The 21,760-nt window shown below is 51.5% G+C and overlaps 2 protein-coding genes across 5 annotated transcripts in view; both read right to left on the minus strand.

Annotated features, from left to right (window-relative positions):
* Nucleotides 1-1,817: 1,817 nt before the first annotated feature.
* On the minus strand, nt 1,818-7,256 carry LY6G5C (lymphocyte antigen 6 family member G5C). Of its 2 annotated transcripts, none has more exons than XR_004265593.1 (3): nt 6,479-7,256; nt 4,451-4,618; nt 1,818-2,249 (listed from the first exon to the last, which is right to left on the minus strand). XR_004265593.1 is itself a non-coding variant. In XM_032269135.1 (3 exons), the coding sequence occupies exons 1-3, from the start codon at nt 5,684-5,686 to the stop codon at nt 2,083-2,085; spliced, it is 456 nt and encodes a 151-aa protein (XP_032125026.1). In that variant the 5' UTR covers nt 5,687-7,256; the 3' UTR covers nt 1,818-2,082. The 2 variants fall into 2 exon arrangements, 1 of the variants encoding a protein (XP_032125026.1); XM_032269135.1 differs by having other exon boundaries at nt 5,566-7,256.
* A 4,210-nt stretch (nt 7,257-11,466) lies between these two features.
* Nucleotides 11,467-21,760, minus strand: part of ABHD16A (abhydrolase domain containing 16A, phospholipase) — a 16,834-nt gene continuing 6,540 nt past the window's right edge. The window contains exons 6-20 of one of the 3 annotated variants that reach the window (XM_032268990.1): nt 18,386-18,459; nt 18,049-18,171; nt 16,830-16,944; nt 16,605-16,706; nt 15,586-15,649; nt 15,126-15,175; nt 14,628-14,751; nt 13,780-13,884; nt 13,544-13,607; nt 12,749-12,805; nt 12,541-12,603; nt 12,338-12,414; nt 12,159-12,257; nt 12,014-12,060; nt 11,467-11,811 (exon numbers count right to left, since the gene is read on the minus strand). In XM_032268990.1, the coding sequence (XP_032124881.1) occupies nt 11,728-11,811; nt 12,014-12,060; nt 12,159-12,257; nt 12,338-12,414; nt 12,541-12,603; nt 12,749-12,805; nt 13,544-13,607; nt 13,780-13,884; nt 14,628-14,751; nt 15,126-15,175; nt 15,586-15,649; nt 16,605-16,706; nt 16,830-16,944; nt 18,049-18,171; nt 18,386-18,459 (1,248 nt within the window). In that variant the 3' untranslated portion in view covers nt 11,467-11,727. Of the gene's footprint in view, nt 11,812-12,013; nt 12,061-12,158; nt 12,258-12,337; nt 12,415-12,528; nt 12,604-12,748; nt 12,806-13,543; nt 13,608-13,779; nt 13,885-14,627; nt 14,752-15,125; nt 15,176-15,585; nt 15,650-16,604; nt 16,707-16,829; nt 16,945-18,048; nt 18,172-18,385; nt 18,460-21,760 lie in introns of those variants that run through there. The other 2 variants (XM_032268991.1, XM_032268992.1) reach the window with 2 other exon arrangements.

A 21,760-nucleotide genomic window follows, 5' to 3' on the forward strand; every position in this document is an offset into this window, starting at 1 on the left:
TGGTTACCTGTCAAGTAGGGATAGCGCCTCAGATGATTGAGAAAACGCGTGTAAATGTGCGTATGTTAAGTGGAAGTTAGCACCTTTTCCCCCTCAAAAAACTGTATTTGCCTTAAGAGTCAAATGCCTACACAATGTTTGGCTTTTTTTCCCCAATGCTCTTGCCATGTTGCCCAAGCTGGCCTTGAACTCCTGGGCGCAAGTGATCCTTCTGTCCCAGCCTCCAAGTAGCTGGGACTGCAGATGCACACCACCATGGCCACCTGGCTGATTTATTTATTTATTTATTTATATATTTATTTATTGGGACGGAGTTTCGCTCTTGTTACCCAGGCTGGAATGCAATGGCGCGATCTCGGCTCACCGCAACCTCCGCCTCCTGGGTTCAGGCAATTCTCCTGCCTCAGCTTCCTGAGTAGCTGGGATTACAGGCACGCACCACCATGCCCAGCTAATTTTTTGTATTTTTAGTAGAGACGGGGTTTCACCGTGTTGACCAGGATGGTCTCGATCTCTTGACCTCGTGATCCGCCCGCCTCGGCCTCCCAAAGTGCTGGGATTACAGGCTTGAGCCACCGCGCCCGGCTGATTTATTTATTTTCAAACCTTTTTGGTGAAACATTAGAAGCTTACACGTATCACAAGATGAATTTTTGTAAACCACATACCTGTGTAACCAGCCACCAAGTCAGCATTAAGACATTTACCCGCAGCCAAGCCTGCCTGTGTATCCCTCCCAGGTGCTTTTCCCAGTTCTCTGGGGCAGCTGCTGTCCTGACTGGTAGCTTAGATGAGTTTTGTCTGTGCTTGATGGAAATGGCATTGTACAGTAACTGTTGTGACCTACGCAGTGTTTTGCACACGTGTTAACAAATCTCTGTGGCCTGTACTCTGACGGAAGACACCAAACCAATGATAATTAGGTCATGAGGCAGTTGGAGTACAAAGGTACAAATCCTTAATGTGCCCCCCAACCCCCACCTTGCTAGGTCCACCCTTCTCCATGACCTCTGACATCAGTATAAGAGAAAGTCCCAGGTTTATACAACTCTAGCAGGTCAACCTGGAAAACACCCTCAGAGGCTGAAGAACTTGGCCCAGAATTGAAGAGACCAAGAGTCCAATCAACCTAATGTCTTTTTGAGAGTAGCATTCTCTGCCCAGGGATGGCTCATGCCTGTAATCCCAGCCCTTTGGGAGGCCAAGGCAGGCAGATCACTTGAGGTCAGGGGTTTGAGACCAGCCTGGTCAATATGAAACCCCATCTCTACTAATAAAATACAAAAAATTAGCCAGCCATGGTGATATGTGCTTGTAATCCCAGCTGCTCAGGAGGCTGAGGCAGAAGAATCGCTTGAACCAGGGAGGCAGAGGCTGCAGTGAGCCGAGTTCACACCACTGCTCTCCAGTCTGGGCGACAGTGAGACTCCATTTCAAAAAAAAAAGAGTGGCCTTTTGGCAGAGAGGTAGGACAATAAAAAAATTTAAAAAAAGAGTGGCCCTCTCGCCCACCTCCTATCTGGGCCTGGTCCTTTTGCAGCCCCCACTCCCACCAACATAGCCCTCTAAACCCTCCAGCCCCCACACAGCTCTGGTCTGAGAGCACTGCCGAGGATGCCCTGACTTTCTGGCATTCACCATAAGAGTGCTTTCATTTCCTCTTCCCCTTTTAGGGTCTAGAGCTGAATCGCATACCAAGGCAGGGCAGGAGCAGAGCTCAGCAGGGCTAGGGGCCCCATACCTGCCCCCATGGTAGGGCAGTCAGGCAGGTGCACCTCCCTCAGCCTTCACCTCCACCAGAAGAAAGAGACAAACCAAACAGTTTGCACACAAATTTATTTTGGAGAAACACCCAGGGACTAGGGACAACAAAGGAAACCTGGGGGGGCGGGACTGGGGGGTGCAGAGTGGGAGTAAGTGTGTTGAAGGGCGTCAACCAAGAGGAAGACCGAGGCTGGGGTCCCGTGACTGGAGGGAGGCAAGGAGAGCTGGTATGAAGGACTAGAAGTCCTGGCCAAGCCCAGACAGAAGTCAGGAAGGTGGCTGGAAACTGGTGGAATGTTATGCCAAAGGTTGTTGCAGTCACTGTAAGGTATAGTGCCCTCTGTTTTGAGGGTCATTGCAGAAATCCAGGAAGCAGCACTGAGAAAATATCCAGAAGCCAGAAACCGGAGAAGTTCGGGTATTTGAACAATCACTCATCTGCTCCTTACTTCGGCAGTCACTCACCATGATGTCAGAACCACTGACTGGGGAAGGACCACAGGCACCAGTGATACAGAGGTCCCCGGAAAGAGCCCCAAATCCTCTCATCCCCTCACTCATAAACCAAAATAAAGAAAAAGAAAAGATTCCTGAGCCAGGCGCGGTGGCTCACGCCTGTAATCCTAGCACTTTGGGAGGCTGAGGTGGATGGATCACCTGATGTCAGGAGTTCAAGACCAGCCTGGCCATCACGGTGAAACCCCATCTTTAAAAAGAAAAGATTCCTGGAGTTAGGCAAAGGTGGAGCTGCCCAGTGTTCACCAGCCGTGGAACTCCATTGAAGTTCCTTCCCATGCAAGGCTGGAGGAAAAGAGCCATTTGAAGTGTATTGGTTGGAGGGAGAGCTGGGACTTACTGAGCCAAGTGGGAAGAACTAGCACCATAGGAGCATGTGAGAAAAAGCTGGGAAATGTTTTGGAGGTTGAGTGGCAGGAAGGAGGTATTTTGTCATTATTTTTCAGACCAAAAGTAAGAATAAGATGATGTCTCCCGCTGTTATACGTAATAGAGAAAAATCTTTGTGCCTACATCCCAAGAAGTCATGTACAGGGATGTTTGCTGCTGCCCTGCTTGAGAGAAATGACCTAAATGCCCATCAATAGTGGGATGGGGAAATCAGCTGTGATATGCCCATGCTATAGGGCAGTACGCAGCAGGTCAATAAAACACAGAAGCTGTTTACAAACTGATGCTATAGGGCAGTACGCAGCAGGTCAATAAAACACGGAAGCTGTTTACAAACTGACATTGAAACATTCAGTTCCCCTGTTAAGCGCAGAATAATGTTTACAATGGGATGCTACTATCTTGGGGGGAAAGAAGAGGTGAAAAAATACTAAACAGCATATTTGTGCAGGGTAGAATGTGCACAAAACATTGCAGGAGGGATCATCCTTTTTTTCTTTTTTTTTAAAGTGGCTTTGTGTGCAGGGGAGCCAGGTGGGTTAGGGTAGTACTGGGAAGGTTTGCATTGATGGTATTGTATACTCTGATATTTGACCCATGTCTGTACATCAGCTATGTTAAAAGGGTAACAAGAGGATTTGAACACAGGCACCTGCATGCAGTGGTGGTTCAGAGCACCGTCTCTGGAGCCATCACAAATCCTGGCTCAGCTTCTGGGAGACTGGGGCAAGGTTATGACCTTTCTGCATCTCTGTTTCCTCATCTGTAAAATGGGGATAGTAATCATACCTGCTTCAGTGGATTGCAAGTGTTTAGAACAGTGCCTGGCACATATAATGTGTTATGTTTTTGCTAACTGAAGAAAGGTAGGGGATCTGTAGAAGAGCAGGCATCAAGAAGGAGTCAATTTTCAGCAAGGTGGAGATGTCCAATGGCCAATGGGATGTGAGGAGAGCTGTTTGACATAACATTCAGATTCAGAAGGAAGTGCTATGTGGCTGCTGGTTGAAGCCAGCAAAGCAGGTATACTCTGGGGAGAGTATATGAAGTGGGAAGGCAGCTAAGGACCAAACCTTGGTGAACATGAACCAGTAAGGGTCAGAGAGAATAAGACTCCATGGAGGAGACTGAAGAAGCAGTGGAGGATGCAGGAGAAGAGCAACGCCAGCAGTAACTGCAGAGAGATGGGGGAGTAGGCAGCTTGAGGATAGGCAAGGGCACCTGGAGATCTGGAGGGTCCCCGTCAAGGCTGGGCACCTTGATAGGGTGGAAGCTACTCAGCTACAGATAGGAGAGAAGGCAGAGGAAGTAGAGATAGAGTGGCTCTGAAGAAAAGGAAAGAGAGGCTGGGTGCAGTGGCTCATGCCTGTAATCCCAGCACTTTGGGAGGCCAAGGCAGGTGGATCACCCGAGGTCAGGAGTTTGAGATCAGCGGCCAACATAGCCAATCCCCATCTCTACTAAAAAAATACAAAAAATTAGCCGGTTCGTGGTGATGCGCACCTGTAATCCCAGCTGCTTGGGAGACTGAGGCATGAGAATTGCTTGAACTGGGGAGGCAAATGTAGTGAGGAGGTTGTAGTGAGCCAAGATTGTGCCATTGCACTACAGCCTGAGCAACAGACCCAGATACTGTCCCAGAAAAAAATAAAAAATAAAAAAAAAGGACAGACAGGGTTGTTGGAGCAGTGTCTTATGGGATCCTGGGGTACAGTTTAGGAGGCTGAGAGAGTTTCAGTTTGGGAGAGTGCTGGGCCCACAGCAGGAGAAGGCCACTTACTGTTCTTTATGTGGAGCGTGATGCAGCTGCTGCCAGCCGGGGTGAGGCAGATGTCAGATCCCAGAAGGCACCCTAGCTCCTTGGTCTCCAAGAGGCATCGGTAGCAGCGCAGGTATTTGGGGAATGGAAGTGGTTGAGGGGGTTCCCAATTGACAGGAACAAACTTACCTAGAATACAAAGAAGAGCTGACCCCACTGACACCACATTCTCCCTCACACCCCACCACTGCGTGATTCCAGGCCACTCAATCCCACTGTTCCTTCCCTTCCTATCTCAGGAAGGGAAAGCCCCAATTCTCCGCTTCCTTCCCCAACTGCAAGTATATACATCCCCTCTTTCCTGTGGTCCTAAGCCCAGAGCACACGTTAACCAGTCCCCAGACCCAGCAGAGCACTTGGTGTGAGGCAGAGTTAAGTACTAAACAAATGCTTTGAATCCCGTGTCTCTGTGGCTGGTGCTTTGCATGTGGGGAGGCCAGCAGGCTGGACTGTCTTGCTCTATCCTGTGGACTCTGATTCTGTCATCCAGCACACTCCCTAATCCTCCCTATTCTGTGTTGCTCTGGAGAGTATTTCTTCAGTATCTCTATTCAGGTCACTGCTGTGGAGTGAGACAGCCCTGGGGTGGTCACTAGAAATCTCCTTCAGAGGCTGGGTGCAGTGGCTCACACCTATAATCCCAGCACTTTGGGAGGCCAAGGTGGGCAGATCACCTGAGGTCAGGGGATCCAGATCAGCCTGGTCAACATGGTGATACCCCCATCTCTACTAAAAATACAAAAATTAGCTGGTCATGGTGGCTTGTGCCTGTAATCCCAGCTACTCGGGAGGCTAAGGCATGAGAATTGCTTGAACCTGGGAGGTGGAGGTTGCAGTGAGCTGAGATCGCACCACTGCACTCCAGCCTGGGAGACAGAGTGAGACTCAATCTAAAAAAAAGAAAGAACTCTCCTTCAGAGTGCACATCAGTCCATGAGCAGGCATTCCTTACCAAACCCATCCATCCCATCTCTCCTTCTGCCTGGGTTTACCTGAGCGTACCCAGACGCTTGGTGTCTGTGCGTTTCTCCATCCCGTAGGCCAGGAGACCCTTCTGACCCCTTAGAGCCACTTACCAAATGCCAAACTCATCATGACCAGCACTATTAAGAAGACCGTGTACAGGGCTTGAGGGGTGCTGTGGAGGCACAGAGGGCCCAGACTCTGGCTCCTTGCAGGGCCTGCCATAAAAGGCATGACTGCCTGCTGGCCTCCAGTGTGGGCTTATATTGGTGGAAGAGTGATTGGCCAAGAGGAAGGAGAGGGGCAACACCAGCTCAGGGTGGAAATCAGTGCCAGGCCAGCCAGAGGAACAGAATGTCCTCACCCACAGCCACTCTGGTGCATAACATCCTGCTTGAGGGCAGAGGCCCAGCAATAGGGGAATGAGAGGGGGAACTTTCTTTCCTGTTAAGTGAACAGATGTTTATTGAATCACTGTATCAGGTGTTGGGATACAACCGTGCACAAAATCTCCACCCTAACAGAGCACAGTCTACTAGGGGAGACAAGTCAACCAGCAACGATGTGGGGAGGACAAAGTGCTGCCGGGAGCACCTGGACAGTTAAACCCCTGACCAGAGACATTTAGGCAGAGGAGTAACTTGATCCGATTTCTGTTTGTAAAGGATTGCCATGGCTGCACATTGCATTTGGGGCAAGAGTGGAGGCCGCCGGGAAGTAGGACGCTATTCCCGAGTCCGGTCACAAGATGGCGGACTGGTCCAGCAGAAGACCAGCAGGGACGAGGAGGCTAGGCTCATGAACCTGAGATATATTTAGAAGACGACAGATTTGCTTTTGGACTGAACGAGGAGTGAGGGAACGGGAGTAGGCTTGCATATGTGAGTGGCACCATTTTCCAAGATAGGAAACATGGTTTGTCTAAAAAAAAAAAGCAAATGGGGTGCCCAGTCCCACTTCCCATACCCTGGGGACACCTGTCAGACATCCCAAAATGAAGACACCTGGATCCGAAGCGACACGTACCCAGTTCAGTGTCCCCTTGGGGTTCCAGGAACCCAGCGCCTTTCCCCACCTCATCCTTGTTCCTGCCCCACCTAAGCTCAGCTGCGGTTCAGTGGGCCTGATCTCCGGCGCCCACAGAATCTGGCGCTGCGCGTTCGCTCTCCGCGCTTGACCGCACCTCAGAGCTCCAGTAGGACGCGGGGGCGGCCCCTGCCCAAGCTCTGTTCCCTGGGGAAGAAACCTGGGAAGAGGGAACCTCGCGTAGGGACCCAAGCGTCTGGCCCCAGCGGACACTCGGAGCCCGGCGCCGCTCCCCAGGCAGGCGGTGCCTTAGCGCCACCCTCCCACCCAGGCGAATTCTGGAGACCGCGGCCCCAGGCGTCTCACCCATTTCCTCCCCTGGGGACCCCCTGGGCTCCCCAACTTCGCCTACTCGGTCCCCACCCTGCCAGGTCAGTCTTGACTCAGAGACTCAGGGTTTTTACTTTTAGGGTCGTTGGGCTGCGGGTTGGGGGAAAGAGGGAGGTCCTTAGCGTCCAGGAATTACACCACCTGCTCCAATTTCCCGTCTGAAGGTTCGGGTCGAGGCTTCGAACTCGGTTTCTCTGCTACCTCCCAGACTATGCAAGAATTATCCAGTCTCAGGATAAGGGGGAAGATGGGAAGAAATAGACAGAAGAAGCCCGCCCAGAAATACTGCGGGAAGGAAGAAATATGAGAGGAAACGGTACGCTACTGAGCGCACCCCCCTCTCCCCGCCCACCTCGAGAACTTTGAAATGAATGAATTTAAAAACTGTATTAGGGCGAAGCTCGGTGGCTTACAACTGTAATGCCATCATTTTGGCCGAGGCAGGAAGATATTTTGAGCCCAGGAGTTTGAGACCAGCCTGGGAAACTTAGCGAGACCATATCTCTACCAAAAAAAAAAAAAAAAAAAAGTAGAAAAAAATTAGCCAGGCATGGTGGCCCGCGCCTGTAGTCCCAGCTACTCGGGAGGCTGAGGTGGGAGGATCACTTGAGCCCAGGAGGTCGACGCTGCAGTGATCGCGCCACAGCTGTCTCAAATAACATTGATAATGCTTTTAAAACAAAATACATTGGCTGGTCGCGGTGGTTCACGCCTGAAATCCCAGCACTTTGGGCCGAGATGGGCGGATCATTTGAGGTCAGGAGTTCGCAACCAGCCTGACCAACAAGGTAAAACCCTGTCTCTACCAAAAATACAGAAGTATTAGCCAGGGGTGTTGGCGCCTGTAGTCCCAGCTACTCGGGAGGCTGAGGTAGGAGAATCACTTGAACCCGGGAGGCGGAGATTGCAGTGAGCCGAGATCGTACCATTGCACTCCAGCCTGGGCGACAGCCTCCGTCTAAATAAATAAATAGAGTAAAATAAATTGTATTAGAGAAAAGACAGAGGAATGGAGAACTGGGGAGGAGCGGCAGGCACCAACACAAATGCCTTGAATGAGTGAGTACACAGAGTGATAGACGAAAAGAACCAGAGAGCCAGGGCTCCTCTTAAGGCGAAAAGGGCAAAGGGGAAGCAGAGGGGAACTTCACAGCGCCCTCTGAATCTCCCTCTCGAATAAAATCGCAACGAAAAGGCCAAGGACTAGAGGCTTTGCGAGGCTGAGGCTGGGCTTCCAGAGGCGATCGCCCTGAGAGGTCCGGGAGGACTTGCTGTGGAGTTACAGACACCGTGGGTCTTAAGGGAACCTGGGGGCAAGACACCCCTCCCAGTATTTGCGGGGTATTTCCCCGAATTACTATTGTGGGGAGGGGTGAGGTCGTGGCAGGGTGGGGCCTTCTTCGGAGGGGGCGTGGCCTCCGAGTTATTAATCCCGCCTTTGTTTCATTTTGTTCCTCCCCTGTCCACGCGGCAGGGCGAGCTCAGGCCGCGCTAAGAGCACCGAGAGTTCGTTTCCATGGTGACGGGTTCCGCGGACGTTTTCCTGGGGTGAAGAGAAAGGGCGTTGCAATAGTCACCATGGCGACAGCAGCAGTTGACAGTATCCTTGCTGAGTGCTCCTACCTAGAGTTAAGGGATACCTGAGGGTAAGCAACCGAATTCCGAAACAAAGAAGGCGGGGGACCGAACGCCAGTGTTAGGGGAATGGGGCGTGGCGAACGAGGGGCGGGGCTGTAGATGACCGGCCAGGGAGGCCCAGGGTCTGTTGAGGGAGCGGCTCCAGACTGCTTTCTGGAGAGGAACCAGAGAGAGGGTCTTTAACCTAAATGTAAATGAATGACTGGATTCCTGAAGGAGCTGATATGGCTTGTCAATTGGATGGATGGATGGATGGATAGGTGGATGGATGGATGGATGGATGGAAACTTGGCTATCGCCCCACCCTCCTGGGCCCTCCACCTCCGAAGCCCTCACTTGCTTGTGACAGCTATGGGAGAAACACACACCTCTTCTAGGAGCAAACCCTCAACCCAAACAGGCAGCCCAAAGCCAGTCGAGCACCTCACACTGGAGGCACTCAGGGCGAAACCTAGGTCAATGAGACAGGGTAGGATGAGGCTTCTTGGCCCAGCGAGGAACCACTTCTTCCCAGGTTTCCCGTCCATGGTCTAACTTTCCTTTCTCCCAGCGCTGTTTTCTCTCTTGGTTTGCCCAGCTCCTCAGGGTGCCTGGACTTTCAGGCCGCACCTGGTGCCCTGTATAGCAGGGTCCAGTGCCCCAACAGCTGTGGGGGTCTGTATCTCTGCTGATCATCCCCTGGAACTGCTGGAACTTTGCTATATAGGGTGAGGAGTGGACAGAGGCCTGGTCCTACCCCTGGGTGTGGATTGGTTCTGAAAACAGACACAGCTGCTCTTAATCTTATTGCATGGAGAGTAATCTGAAGTAGGCTGAGGCCCCTGGGTGGGGGGTTCAGAATTCACATGTTGAACCTCCCTTTCCCTACCATATTTCAGGTATCTAAGGGCTCCTTAGGGCACCCACTGTTCTCTACAATTACATGCAGGAAGATGGGGGAAAGTGGCAGTAGGGCAGGTCAGCAGAGTCCCTAATGGCTATGTCCAGGGAGGGATGTCCTTTGTCCCCAGGGTATGGGAGGTAAGACGGCACTTCCTATTTGTTTTTGTTTTTTTTTTTTTGAGACAGAGTCTCACTCTGTTACCAAAGCTGGAGTGCAGTGGCATGATCACACAGCTCACTGCAGACTCCACCTACTGTGATCCTCAACCAAGTGATCCTCTTACCTCAGCCTCTAGAATAGCTGGGACCACGGATGCATGCCACCATGCCTTGCTAATTTTTTTTTTTTTTTTTTTTTTTTTTGAGATGGAGTCTCACTCTGTCACTCAGGCTGGAGTGCTGTGGTACGATCTTGGCTCACTGCAACTTCTGCCTCCCAGGCTCAAGCGGTTCTCCTACCTCTGCCTCCCAAGTAGCTGGGACTACAGGCTTGCACCACCACGCCTGCTAATTTTTGTATTTTTAGTAGAGATGGGGTTTTACCATATTGGTCAGGCTGGTCTTGAACTCCTAACCTCATGATCCACCCACCTTGGCCTCCCAAAGCGCTGGGATTACAGGTGTGAGCCACCATGCCTGGCCAATTTTTAAATTTTTTATAGAGATGGAGTCTCCCTATGTTGCCCAGTCCAGTCTTGAACTTTTAGGCTCAAGTGATCTTCCTGCCCCAGCCTCCCAAAGTGCAGGTAGGTATTACAGATGTGAGCCAGTATACCCAGCAGCTATTTGCATTTAAGGCGTTTCCCTTAGCTGAACAAAAATTTGGTTTCTAGGGGATTGACTGTTCTGTTGGATCTGGGATGGTGGGATTCAGAACTATGCAGTGGTCCCAGAGCTTCATTTCCACACTTCCCAACATTTACCCCCTGGAATGGAACAGAGGAGAGGGGCACCAGTATCAGCTGTCTACCTGTTTGCTAATGGTGGAACATTATGGAGCCGTGGTCACCTCCCTCTTCTAACTCCAAATTTTAGACGTCACATCACCTAAGTCTCAGATCTCTATTTCCAGTGGAGACTCAGTATACCTTCCCTTAAGGAGTTGCAGTGCTAATGGGGGCACACAGAGCCTCTGCTCCCGGGATTACAGAAGAGCTTCATGCACTGGGGTTGGAGAAGACACAGAAATTTAGCCAGAGACTGAATTTAGAACATCAGAACATTGCTGCCCACATTAAGCATCTTTCTCAAAACAATGAACTCAGGGTGATAAACCTTGGGGTCTTTCATTTGGAAAGAGAAGTTTCCAAATGAAGAAAGTGGCCAGGCAATAAACCAATGGGTGGAAGAGGGACCCATTCTTTGTGTTCCACAAGGTCCAAAGATTAGAGATAGATGGAAGTTATGGGGAACCAATTTCCTCAGGTACAACCTAAGCATCTTTTAACAGAGCTGTCCAAAAGGCAAAGTATGGCTCTGAGAAGACAGAAGTCCTTGGCACCTGGCCCTCAGTCCCTGGCAGGGCCTGTGTTTGTTAAATTGCAAAAAGGCTGTGGGGACAGAGACTTGATGACATGGCCAGGTGGGTGTGGAGGGTTTGCTGCATAAGACATGGGAAGCAGGCCCTTCCTCACTCCTCATAGAGATAACAAGAGGTGAGCAAGGAAAATTGGGGGGTACTGCTAGTAACACCATGCAGGTCGAACCTGGAAACCAGTAGAAGGGCTGGGTAGGTGAAATTGGATCCTAGAAAGCTTGTGAGCTATAAGCAGGAGGGGGCAACCATGGACTTCTGGGGTGGTTGTATGTAGGAAGAACTAGGAAAGGAGGCAAGAGGGGCCAGGGAGGCTGCACAGTTGTGATAACAGTAGCATACCAGGGAAGGGGGAGGTTTGGGGAGCCGCTGCCTGAGGATAGCTCAGGTTGGGGGCTGAAGACCTCCGGGGACACAGATGGGAAGGGTTATATTAGCTGTCTAGAGTTAGGGTTTCCCAAAGCCCAGCCCTTTGTGGCCTCTGCTCTCCCCACTACCTGCCCCTGGCTCCCTGGACACTTGAGAAGTCATACAATTAGCCAAATAGTAGAAAAAATACTTTTTTTATTAATTATTAGGAATAATCCATTCATGTAATGCAGGATGTATGTTGGAGAAGGTTAAGTACAGCCACATGAATGAGGGGAAACGTGCAAGAGAACAGTGGTGAGAAGGGGGATGTTCCCTCACTTTCCACAAACTATAAACAGTAACATGAACACGAACACAGAGAATCACAAATAAGAGGGTCTTTCCTCATGTCTCCTCTCACCCCATTCTTCCATAATGAGTCCCAGTGTGGTCCCTAGAGGTGCCAGGGCATCTGGAAGTTCTGGGCTGGGAGTGGGGTGCAGTGAGTGGCCTCAAAATTGTGCAGATGCTTCCGAGCCTGAGGAAAGGAGGTGGGATGGGAGGGGTACAGAGCACTGTAGGGAGGGGCAGCCACTGGACTCCCTCCCTATCCTCTGCCTCTGCACCCACTCTATAAAAGCTGCCACTTTCAATGACTATAGGGTATCCCCAGTCCCTAGTCCCCATATGTGAGCCCTGGCCATTCAGGAATCCTTCCCACTTCCCACTCCTTAGCTCACCAGAAATAAAGCCAGCTGCCGCCGTCCATCTGCATTCATGTCCTCCCCTGCGGAGAGGAGGTGCTCAAAACAGGCCACACCATCTGGGTATTCATCCCCTTCCTAGGCTCTTCCCATCCCCTCTCCTGCCCCAGGACCTCCTTACCCACGCTCCAGGGGAAGTCAGGCCCATGTTCTGCCTGGTAGGAGCGGAGGACGGACAGACACCAGTCCTCTTCCACCTCCCATCGGCTGTAAATTGAGGCTGGTTAGGGAAAGATGACAGCCAGTCAGCAACCTGACCTTGCTGCGTCCCGCCCCAAGCCTCACTGGATCCCTTCTCACCTTCCTCCAGCTGTGAGGAGGCCTCCAACCACTGCCTCACCACTTGAAGACCCTCCTCTGCCATCACTCGGGGATACCTATGGAGTAAGTGCCGAGACAGGTCAGGGCTGAATTTTTTTCATTCCCTATCCCTGAACCTTCCTCCCTCCTATCCCTGTGCTGTGTGTACACTGCCCCCAGCGTGCACACACCCTGGCTCTCACCGATGCTGCAGGAGCTTCAGCAGGAGGTCATTGCCTCGGTTGGACATGATGTCCTCAGGAACCCTGGGGGTGAGAAGAATGTACCCTGGAGGGGCTGGAAGTTAGGAGGAAGAGTCTAGATACCTGGGTTTCTGGTGGGCAGAGGTGGGAGGGGCAAGTTCCTGGCCATCTCTGGGATTCGAGAGGGCAGAGGTTCCTAGGCACTCACGTAGTGGTGATGATCTCATCCTTGGTTCTCCGGATCAGCAGTACAGGACCCTGGTATCTTCAGAGAACAGAGCAGTGGGAAGGGAGAGCAGAGGGAGACAGGTGACAACTGGCCCACCCCCATCCCTGCACTGGTAGCATTCTTACCTCTTGCTACAGCACAGCCTGTGGCCTAGCCCTTCACTCAGGGGTGAGAGGGAATATTTAAGAATGGGCATGGTTCAGGCTGGGCGCCATGGCCCATGCCTGTAATCCCAGCACTTTGGGAGGCCGAGGCGGGCCGATCACCTGAGGTCAGGAGTTTGAGACCACCCTGACCAACATGGAGAAACCCTGTCTCTACTAAAAAAAAATACAAAATCAGCTGGGTATGGTGGCACATGCTGGTAATCTCAGCTACTCAGCAGGCTGAGGCAGGAGAGTCACTTGAACCCGGGAGGGAGAGGTTGCAGTGAGCCGAGATTTCGCCATTGCACTTCAGCCTAGGCACCAAGAGTGAGACTCCATCTCAGGAAAAAAAAAAAAAAGAATGGGCACATGGGTCAAAGTATGGCCCTGCAGGAAGACCCCTGCTGTGCCAGGCCTTAACCCTTTGGTTGCCAAATCCTGGGGTGATCCAGGGTCCCAGGGCACATGGGAGGGGTTAGGCCAGTTGAGGTGGTGCAGCGTCACTCAGGGGATGTGGGCCAGTGGCCATTTACCGACTTGCACTTTAGTACTAATTTCAGTGTTTGAGTGCCCAGCAGAGCTGTATGGGGGCGCAGGTGTTTAATGCCGGACGCTGGCCGGCCCTCACCTGCACAGCTGCTCCGCGTTGTTTAGATTGAGATGCTGCCTCACAGTTCTGGTCACGAGGCCCCCTAGAGTGGGATAAAGGTGAAAGGATGGCAGAGACAAAGCCCTTGCCCTCCTGCTTCTAACAATGGGGCAACCTACTCTCCACCCAAGGAAAAGGGAACCATCTCAGTTAGAACAGTTCCCAATTCCAGCCCACCCCTTCCCTGGAAGGGCAGGCCGTGGAGCCGCACTCACTCCAGCTGTCTGGCATGACCTTCAAGGCCAAGGGCACCAGGTCATCAAAGGAGGCATCCAGGATCACGGCACTAACATCTGGGTAGGACATGGCTGCCCACGTGGCTGGTACCAGGGCAGGGAAGAAGAGTAAGAACTGAGAAAGGCTCCTTCCTCCCCACCACCTATGCTCTCATCCCACTGACGCTATAGGCCAACCCCATTCCCCCGACTACGTTATCCCTTTTTTCTTTTTTTTGAGACGGAGTCTTGCCCTGTTGCCCAGGCTGGAGTGCAATGGTGCGATCTCAGCTCACTGCAACCTCTGCCTCCAGGGTTTAAGCAATTCTCCTTCCTCAGTCTCCCGAGTAGCTACATGCCCGGCTAATTTTTGTATCTTTAGTAGGGACGGGTTTCATCATGTTGGCCAGCTGGTCTGGAACTCCTGATCTTGTGATCTGCTGGCCTCGGCCTCCCAAAATGTTGGGATTACAGGCGTAAGCCAACCGTGCCCGGTCCCCCTTGTTTTTTTCTTAACCTCCTTTACTCGGTCAGGGATCTATCTGGAGAGGGTGGAGATAGAACACTGGAGACAGTGTACTGAAGACAATGGGCAGGAAACAGTCACGTTCCCTGATCTCCCCACCCAGGACCTGAGTCTGCTTTTCCTTTTAATGACTGGGCAAAAGGGAAGGAAAGGTGAAGTGTATGCAAATAGGATAGCTTCTTCCAGGCCCACTCAGAGATTCTACTTCCTCTCTCTTCTTCCTTGAGCCTCCACCCCACCTCAGGGCCACCAGTGCATTTTCCCACCTCTCCTGGGTGGGCATGAATGTGTCTATAGTGGGGGATGGGAGGGAAGCTGGTACCAGTGAAGCCGCCGATGGACCAGGCATAGATGATGATGTCCTGGGGCTGGAAGCCCAGGCGGTGGATGGCAAACTGGACCACCACATCCATAGCATTGGCCTCATTCTGCGGGAATGGCACCCCCTGCAGGAGGAAGGGCAAAGGCAGGAGTGTGTTACCACCAAAGGCCAGCTTACCTGTCCCTTCCAATGTGGACCCCTCCTACAGCCATCTGTGACAGACAGAGAAGGTGTAGAAGGAAGGGGTGGTAGGAGAGGCTGTTCTCTCCAGAAGACGGATGTGTACAATGAGATCCACCTCCTCCTCTCCCGCCAGCCCCCCACTGCGCGGATGGGGGCATGGCTCCCAATGCTGCCTTCACAACCTCCTAGCCCCCAGCCCTCAGGTGAATGGGAGGCCCTTCAAGAAATCCAGAGCCCCTCTCCTCCCTCCAATGGCTGACCAGAGGGAGACAGACATAATTCAGGAAAAGGAAGGGATTCCTGAGATGGTCTCACCGTGCTTCCAGCAAAGCCTGGATGATTCCAGCCCAGGACTGAATATCCAGCTGTAACACAGGGGGAGGAGGAACTGAGACCTTGTGGCCCACACCCCTCTCTCCAGCCCTGGGGAAAGGAAGAGCAGAAGGACCCCCCAGCTTAGAGGCAAATAACTCCAAGCCTTTCCAGAATAGGAGATGACACCAAAGGTTCTGAGGCAGCACAGGGAGAGGCATGTGATTGTGTGGGGTATGTGGTGGGGGAATGGATCAGAATGAAAAGCACAACAGTTAGGGACATAGGCCAGGGGAGGGATGTAGGGTTATCAAAGCAAATGGCAAGTGAATTTTTCCCTAAAGCTGAAAGACTCAAAACCTCATCCAGAGAAAAGTGGTGGCCAGGGGAGGTCAGATCAGTGTGGGAGGCAGGGACATTCCCTTCAAAGGGCAGAGATAAGGAGACTGAGTCACCATCTTACCTTCCAGGGGCGTGGAGACGCAGCCCACCTCATAGAACCCAGCATTCCCCTCACAGCAGATCACCTAGGAAGGAGGCAGGAAGGAAGGGCTCAGGGGCCAAGCTGGGACTGAAAAACTCCCTTTGGGCAGGGAGGGCAACCATGAAGAGCTTTGCAGGGAAGAAGAAAGGGCAGGTTCCTGTTTTCTCCAAGGGGAGTAGAAGCTTCTCATTCCACAGGGTCCATAAGAGGAGAAGCAAAGGGATTATAAATACCCCTCAGAGGTTGAATTGCTCAACCACCCAGGCGTGTCCACTTTTCCTTGGAAGATTACCAGCTGGAACTCTCAGGAAAGGGACTATGGAGACGCTTTTCCTTTATAGTTTTTGGGTCTGTTATCTTCTGTGACCATTGCTCCTGTGTGGTATGCTGACTACTCTCCCTCGCTGGGCTCCAGTCTTAAGGTCAGATAAACTCCAATGCCATGGTACCCCAGGCTAAAGCCCACAGATGGTGGGATCTGCATGAACTCTCATAGCAGATGGGCAGCACCAGGACTAGAACTCAGTTCCCTAGACTCCTGGCTTAGTGTTCTTTCCAGGGCTGCTTCCTGGAGGCAGGAGACTTTGAAGGCAGGCTGCCTGGGTTCAAATACCAGCTCTAACACTTACTGTGTGGTCAGGAAAGGTTTTCTGTGCCTTGGTTTCATTTCCTGTAAAATGGGCTAATATAAACAATACCTATCTCACGGGATTGTTGTGAGAATTAAATATATATGCTTCATATATATATGATGATTAAATAGATATAAGTGTGGAGTGCTATTTAATATTAGTTTTCGGTCCTTGAATGTCACCCCTACTTCATCTGTTTCTCTATCACAGGGTTTCACTACATCACAAGGTCTTTAGGGTAGAGCTAGGAGATGGGAGTATCCCCAGTAGTGGTTCCTGAGGGGAGGTGCTATAGCACTGGGGTCCCCAGACCTCTACTGCCTTCCTCACACTCACTCCACCTCTGGGCTCCCTGCTCCCTCTTACCAGCTTCTGTCCCTGGGGCTCAGCTGTCCCCCGCCGGTCCACAAACATGGTGTCAATCTCATTGCCATCACAGGCCAGCAGCTTTGCCCGGCGCCCGTTACACTGAGCAGGGGAGATGCAATGGCCAGGTTGCAAGAGGCAGGAGGCCACATCACAGGGATGGAGTGGGGTGGGATGGGGTGGGAAGGGAGGGCATTGGGGGATGAGTGGGCAGGGAAGCCTCACCTCTTCCACCAGTCGGGCCTGGCCCTGCAGCAGCACGGGCATGAGGGCCTTCTGGAGCAGGTACACAGAGCCTGGATACAGCATCCGGCGCCCCAGAGTGTGCGCCACCAGGTAGCTGTGGGGAACACAGGTTAACAAACCCTAACCCTGGTGGGGCCTGGGGACTGTGCTGGGGACCATCCCAGCCCTAGCACTCACAGACTGTAAGGCCTGCTTCGCCCCTGACCTTCACAGCTTTACTTTCCTCTTTCAAGCCTTAATGAAATATGTACCAGGCTGGTGTTTTTCAAACTCTTCTTACTGCAACCTTTGTAAGATAAACATTTTATATTGCGGCTCAGTGCATGCATATCCTGTATGTACAGGATTCTAAGAGATTTATGAGAAAACTTTTTATATGTAATAAGTAAATGCAAAGTTATTATCATATCATGATTCTGTTAACATATAAGTACAACATATTAAAGGTCCCAAATAAATACTTTAAAAAGGGATGGTTACAATTCAAAACCTCAAATATAGCTTGCCTTCCTGACCAATTAGCACACTGTCAACAACCAACCCTTAAGTCCACCCTGTTCCTTGGTATTCCAGAAGCTGCCTCCTAACTCCCAGCAATAGAAAATTCCCAGTGTCTGTTCCACTGTTAAGATATAGGTGGTTATTTCCGTTCCTTCTGACATCATCAGTACCCACGACTGAGCTTTATTTGGGATTTTCCATGTGCTCTCAGGCACCCAGGCAAGGCAGGAGCCCTTCAGAACATGTTACCTTACTTAATCCCCTCAGCAACCCTGCAGGGCAGGTTCATCACAGGTGCAGACACCAAGGCACACAGGGCCAGGAGCCAAGGTAGAATAACAATGAGGCAGAGGGGCCACGATGGGTACACAGATGCTACCAGAGCCTGCCCCAGCTACAGGTGTGTATCCTCTCTACCCCCACCCCACCCCTACTGCTCCTTCTCAGCCTCACTGAAGGAGCTTTTGTTCATATCCCAGTTCTTCATCTACTACATTTGAGACTCCAGACCTCTCGGCGCCTCTTTTCTTCAAACATTAATGTGGATAAAAACGACTTTGCCACAAATTATATATACAAAGCATACGACACTAGGCCCAATGAGTGACAGCTATTTTACAATGAAGTTCCTACTCCCACAGCCCTCCTGCCACGACCCCTCCACCCCAACAGGCCTCTCCTCCCTGTTGTTTCCCACCTGGTGATCTGACAAGGCAGCTTCTTAACCCGGTTGAGGAGGGTGTCTGCTGTCCCCCGGTGCAGGGGCTCTGGGCGAAGCAGGGCCACACCTCGGCGGGAAGGGCCCCCTCGAGACTCCTTCCTGAGGAAGGGAAAGATGCAGGGAAGGATGGGGTCAGGAGCAGCAAGCTGGTCGTCTGAGGTCTGGAGGACAGTGGGGGTCTAGGAACAGCAAAATGGCACTGGAAGCAGGCACTGTGATCTGAGAGGGCATGAAGGTAGGGGGACAGGGCAGGGCAGGGATTATCTGGGATGATTCCAAGGGGAGGGATAGAGCAAAAGAACTGGGGCCTCACCGGCTGCTGGGTTCTTCCCAGTGGAAGTCCACTGGCCAGCTCCGGAAGTCAAAGTTGTAGTTGGCAAGCTGCCTCTGCAGTGGGCATGCGATAAAGAGGGGAGGAAAGGGGGAGCTGAGAACTCAGGGGATGCCCTCCTACCCACCGTCAACAACACCTTCGTTATGCAGGGTTCTGATCCCCACACACCAGGGGAAACTAAGCAGAGGTCAAAACCCTCCCAATTCTCAGATGGAAATTTTTTTTTTTTTTGAGACAGGGTCTTGTTCTGTTACCCAGGTTGGAGTGCTATAGCATGATCTTGGCTCACCACAACCTCGGCCTCCTGGGTTCAAGTGATTTTCCTGACTCAGCATCCTAAGTAGCTGGGATAACAGGTGCCCGCCACCATGCCCAACTAATTTTTGTATTTTTTAGTAGAGACAAGATTTCACCATGTTGGTCAGGTTGGTCTTAAACTCCTGACCTCAGGTGATCCACCCACCTCGGCCTCCCAAAGTGCTGGGATTACAGGCATGAGCCACCGTGCCCGGCTCAGATGGAAAATTCTAACAGGACCAGAAAGTCAGGCGAGATGGTGTGCCCAATCAGGTATCAGGACTGGCCTGTCTGCCCTCTTCCAAGCTGGGAACCTAACCTTCTGCTTTTCTAAAAATCTAAGTCTGACCCACCGCCAGGAGGAGTGGCTGAAGGTGCTAGTACTTTTGAGTGAGGGGGTAGGGACCTGCTGGCTGGTCACAGTCTATTCCCCCACCTGGGTCCCTTATAGGGTGCTGCCTTGGAGGCTCAGAAATCTCCCAGCAGATCACACCAACAGACCCAAGGTTGAGTGAGACAGAGAGAAGGGAAGTCATGCCCACAGTGGGCTCTTCTACACGTGGGGCCACCCCTTGAAGGAAGCTCTAACTTCCATCCTCACAACTACCTCCCTTCCCTCAACTCCTGCAGCCATGGGTCAGTGCTGCCCTACAGACCACCTGAGCCTTGGGTCACCTCACTGAGCCAGTCTGCATGCCCCCCACCTTTTTTTTTTTTTTGAGGCAGGGTCTCATGCTGTCACCCAGGGTGGAGTGCAGTTGGTACAATCATAGCTCACTGCAAGTCCCAGGCCCAAGTGATCCTCCTACCTCAGCCTCTGGAGTAGCTGGGACTACAGACATGTGCTACCATGCCCAGCTAATTTTTTTTCTTTTTTGAGACGGAGTCTCGTTCTGTTGCCCAGGCTGGAGTGCAATGGCATGATCTCAGCTCACTGCAACCTCCGCCTCACGGGTTCAAGTGATTCTCCTGCCTCAGCCTCCCGAGTAGCTGGGACTACAGGAATGTGTCACCACACCTGGTTAATTTTTGTATTTTTAGTAGAGACGGGTTTTACCATGTTGGCCAGGCTGGTCTCAATCTCTTGACCTCGTGATCCACCTGCCTTGGCCTCTGGCCTCCCAAAGTGCTGGGATTACAGGCATGTGCCATCGCACCCAGCCCCAGCTAATTTTTTTTTTTTTTTTTTTTGAGACGGAGTTTCACTCATGTTACCCAGGCTAGAGTGCAATGGCGCGATCTCGGCTCACCGCAACCTCCGCCTCCTGGGTTCAGGCAATTCTCCTGCCTCAGCCTCCTGAGTAGCTGGGATTACAGGCACGCACCACCATGCCCAGCTAATTTTCTGTATTTTTAGTAGAGACGGGGTTTCACCATGTTGACCAGGATGGTCTCAATCTCTTGACCTCGTGATCCACCCGCCTCGGCCTCCCAAAGTGCTGGGATTACAGGCTTGAGCCACCGCACCTGACCTAATTTTTAAAATTTTCTTTAGAGACAAGGTCTTACTATGTTGCCCAGGCTGGTCTCGAACTCCTGGGCTGAAGTGATCCTCCTGCCTCAGCCTCCCAAAGTGCAAGGATTATAGGCATGAACCACCTTGCTGGTTCCACATGTTTTTTGAGGACAGTGGGAGCTGTGTCTTAATACTTGACTGTATTCGTCCCCCATCCCCTGAGCTCCCAGCATTCTATTTTGAGGGTTGTTTTTTATTTTCTGCGCAGAAATTTTTTTACATTTCAAAATGACTAAGAGAGAGCAATAGAAAAATTATACAAAAAGGTAAATGCAAAACAAAACAAGATGAATAAAAGCGAATCTCAGACAGGCTTTGCTCAGACCTGCTCTCAAATCTGGACTTAGCCACTTTCTTGCTCTATGGCTCCAAATGGGTCACTTAACTTCTTTTTGCCTCTGTTTCCTCAGATTCACAAATGAGGGTAACAATGCCACCTCACTCAGCTGTTGTGAGGATCAGACAAATGCCTCAGCCAGCAGCGTCGTACAGAGGGCATCATTACACAGCTCCATAAATAGTGTGCAGTAGCCAGGAGTGTGATGATAGTGATCATAGCTGTTTGATCCCAGAAACCCCCCATAACAGGAAAGAGCTTTATGGGGCCCCAAAGCCCATCCTCAAAGATAATCACAGTCTAGCATCAGCCAGCCTGGCACAGCTTCCAAGACACTGAGCCCTAGCTTTTCTCCCTCCTGGCACCATGTTGTACTCCCAGGCACAGGAGTGGACATACCTGTCCATCTTGTCCCATCCATAAACAAGGCTAGCATGGTATTAAATACATACAACAAAAATAAACATTTATAGAACCAAGATGCTGTGATACAGAGAAAACTACCTTCTAAGAAACCCTATAGGCCAGGTGTGGCAGCTCACACCTGTAATCCCAGCACTTTGGAAGGCCAAGGCAAGTGGATCAGCCTCATGCTGTCGCCCAGGGTGGAGTGCAGTTGGTACAATCATAGCTCACTGCAAGTCCCAGGCCCAAGTGATTCTGAGGTCAGGAGTTCAAGACCAGCTTGACCAACATGGTGAAACCCTATCTCTACTAAAAATATAAAAATTAGCTGGGTGTGGTGGCGCATGCCTATAATCCCAGCTACTTGGGAGGCTGAGGCAGGAGAATTGTTTGAACCCAGGAGGCGGAGGTTGCAGTGAGTTGAAATCATGCCACTGCATTCTAGCCTGGGCAACAAAAGTGAAACTTTGTCTGAAAAAAAAAAAAAGAAATACTGTGGGCCGGGCACAGTGGCTCACACCTATAATCCCAGCAGTATGGGAGATGGAGGCGGACGGATCACCAGAGGTCAGGAGTTCGAGACCAGCCTGGCCAACATGGTGAAACCCCATCTCTACTAAAAATGCCAATAATTAGCTGGGCATAGTGGTAGGCACCTGTAATCCCAGCTACTCAGGAGGCTGAGACAGGAGAATTGCTTGAACCTGAGAGGCGGAGGTTGCAGTGAGCCAAGATCGCACCATTGCACTCCAGCCTGGGCAACAAGAGCAAAACTCCATTTCAAAAAGAAAAAAAAAAA

The sequence above is a fragment of the Sapajus apella genome, unplaced genomic scaffold (assembly GCF_009761245.1).
Source record: "Sapajus apella isolate SASKATOON/1434 unplaced genomic scaffold, GSC_monkey_1.0 scaffold188, whole genome shotgun sequence".
NCBI classification, from domain to species: Eukaryota; Metazoa; Chordata; class Mammalia; order Primates; family Cebidae; genus Sapajus; species Sapajus apella.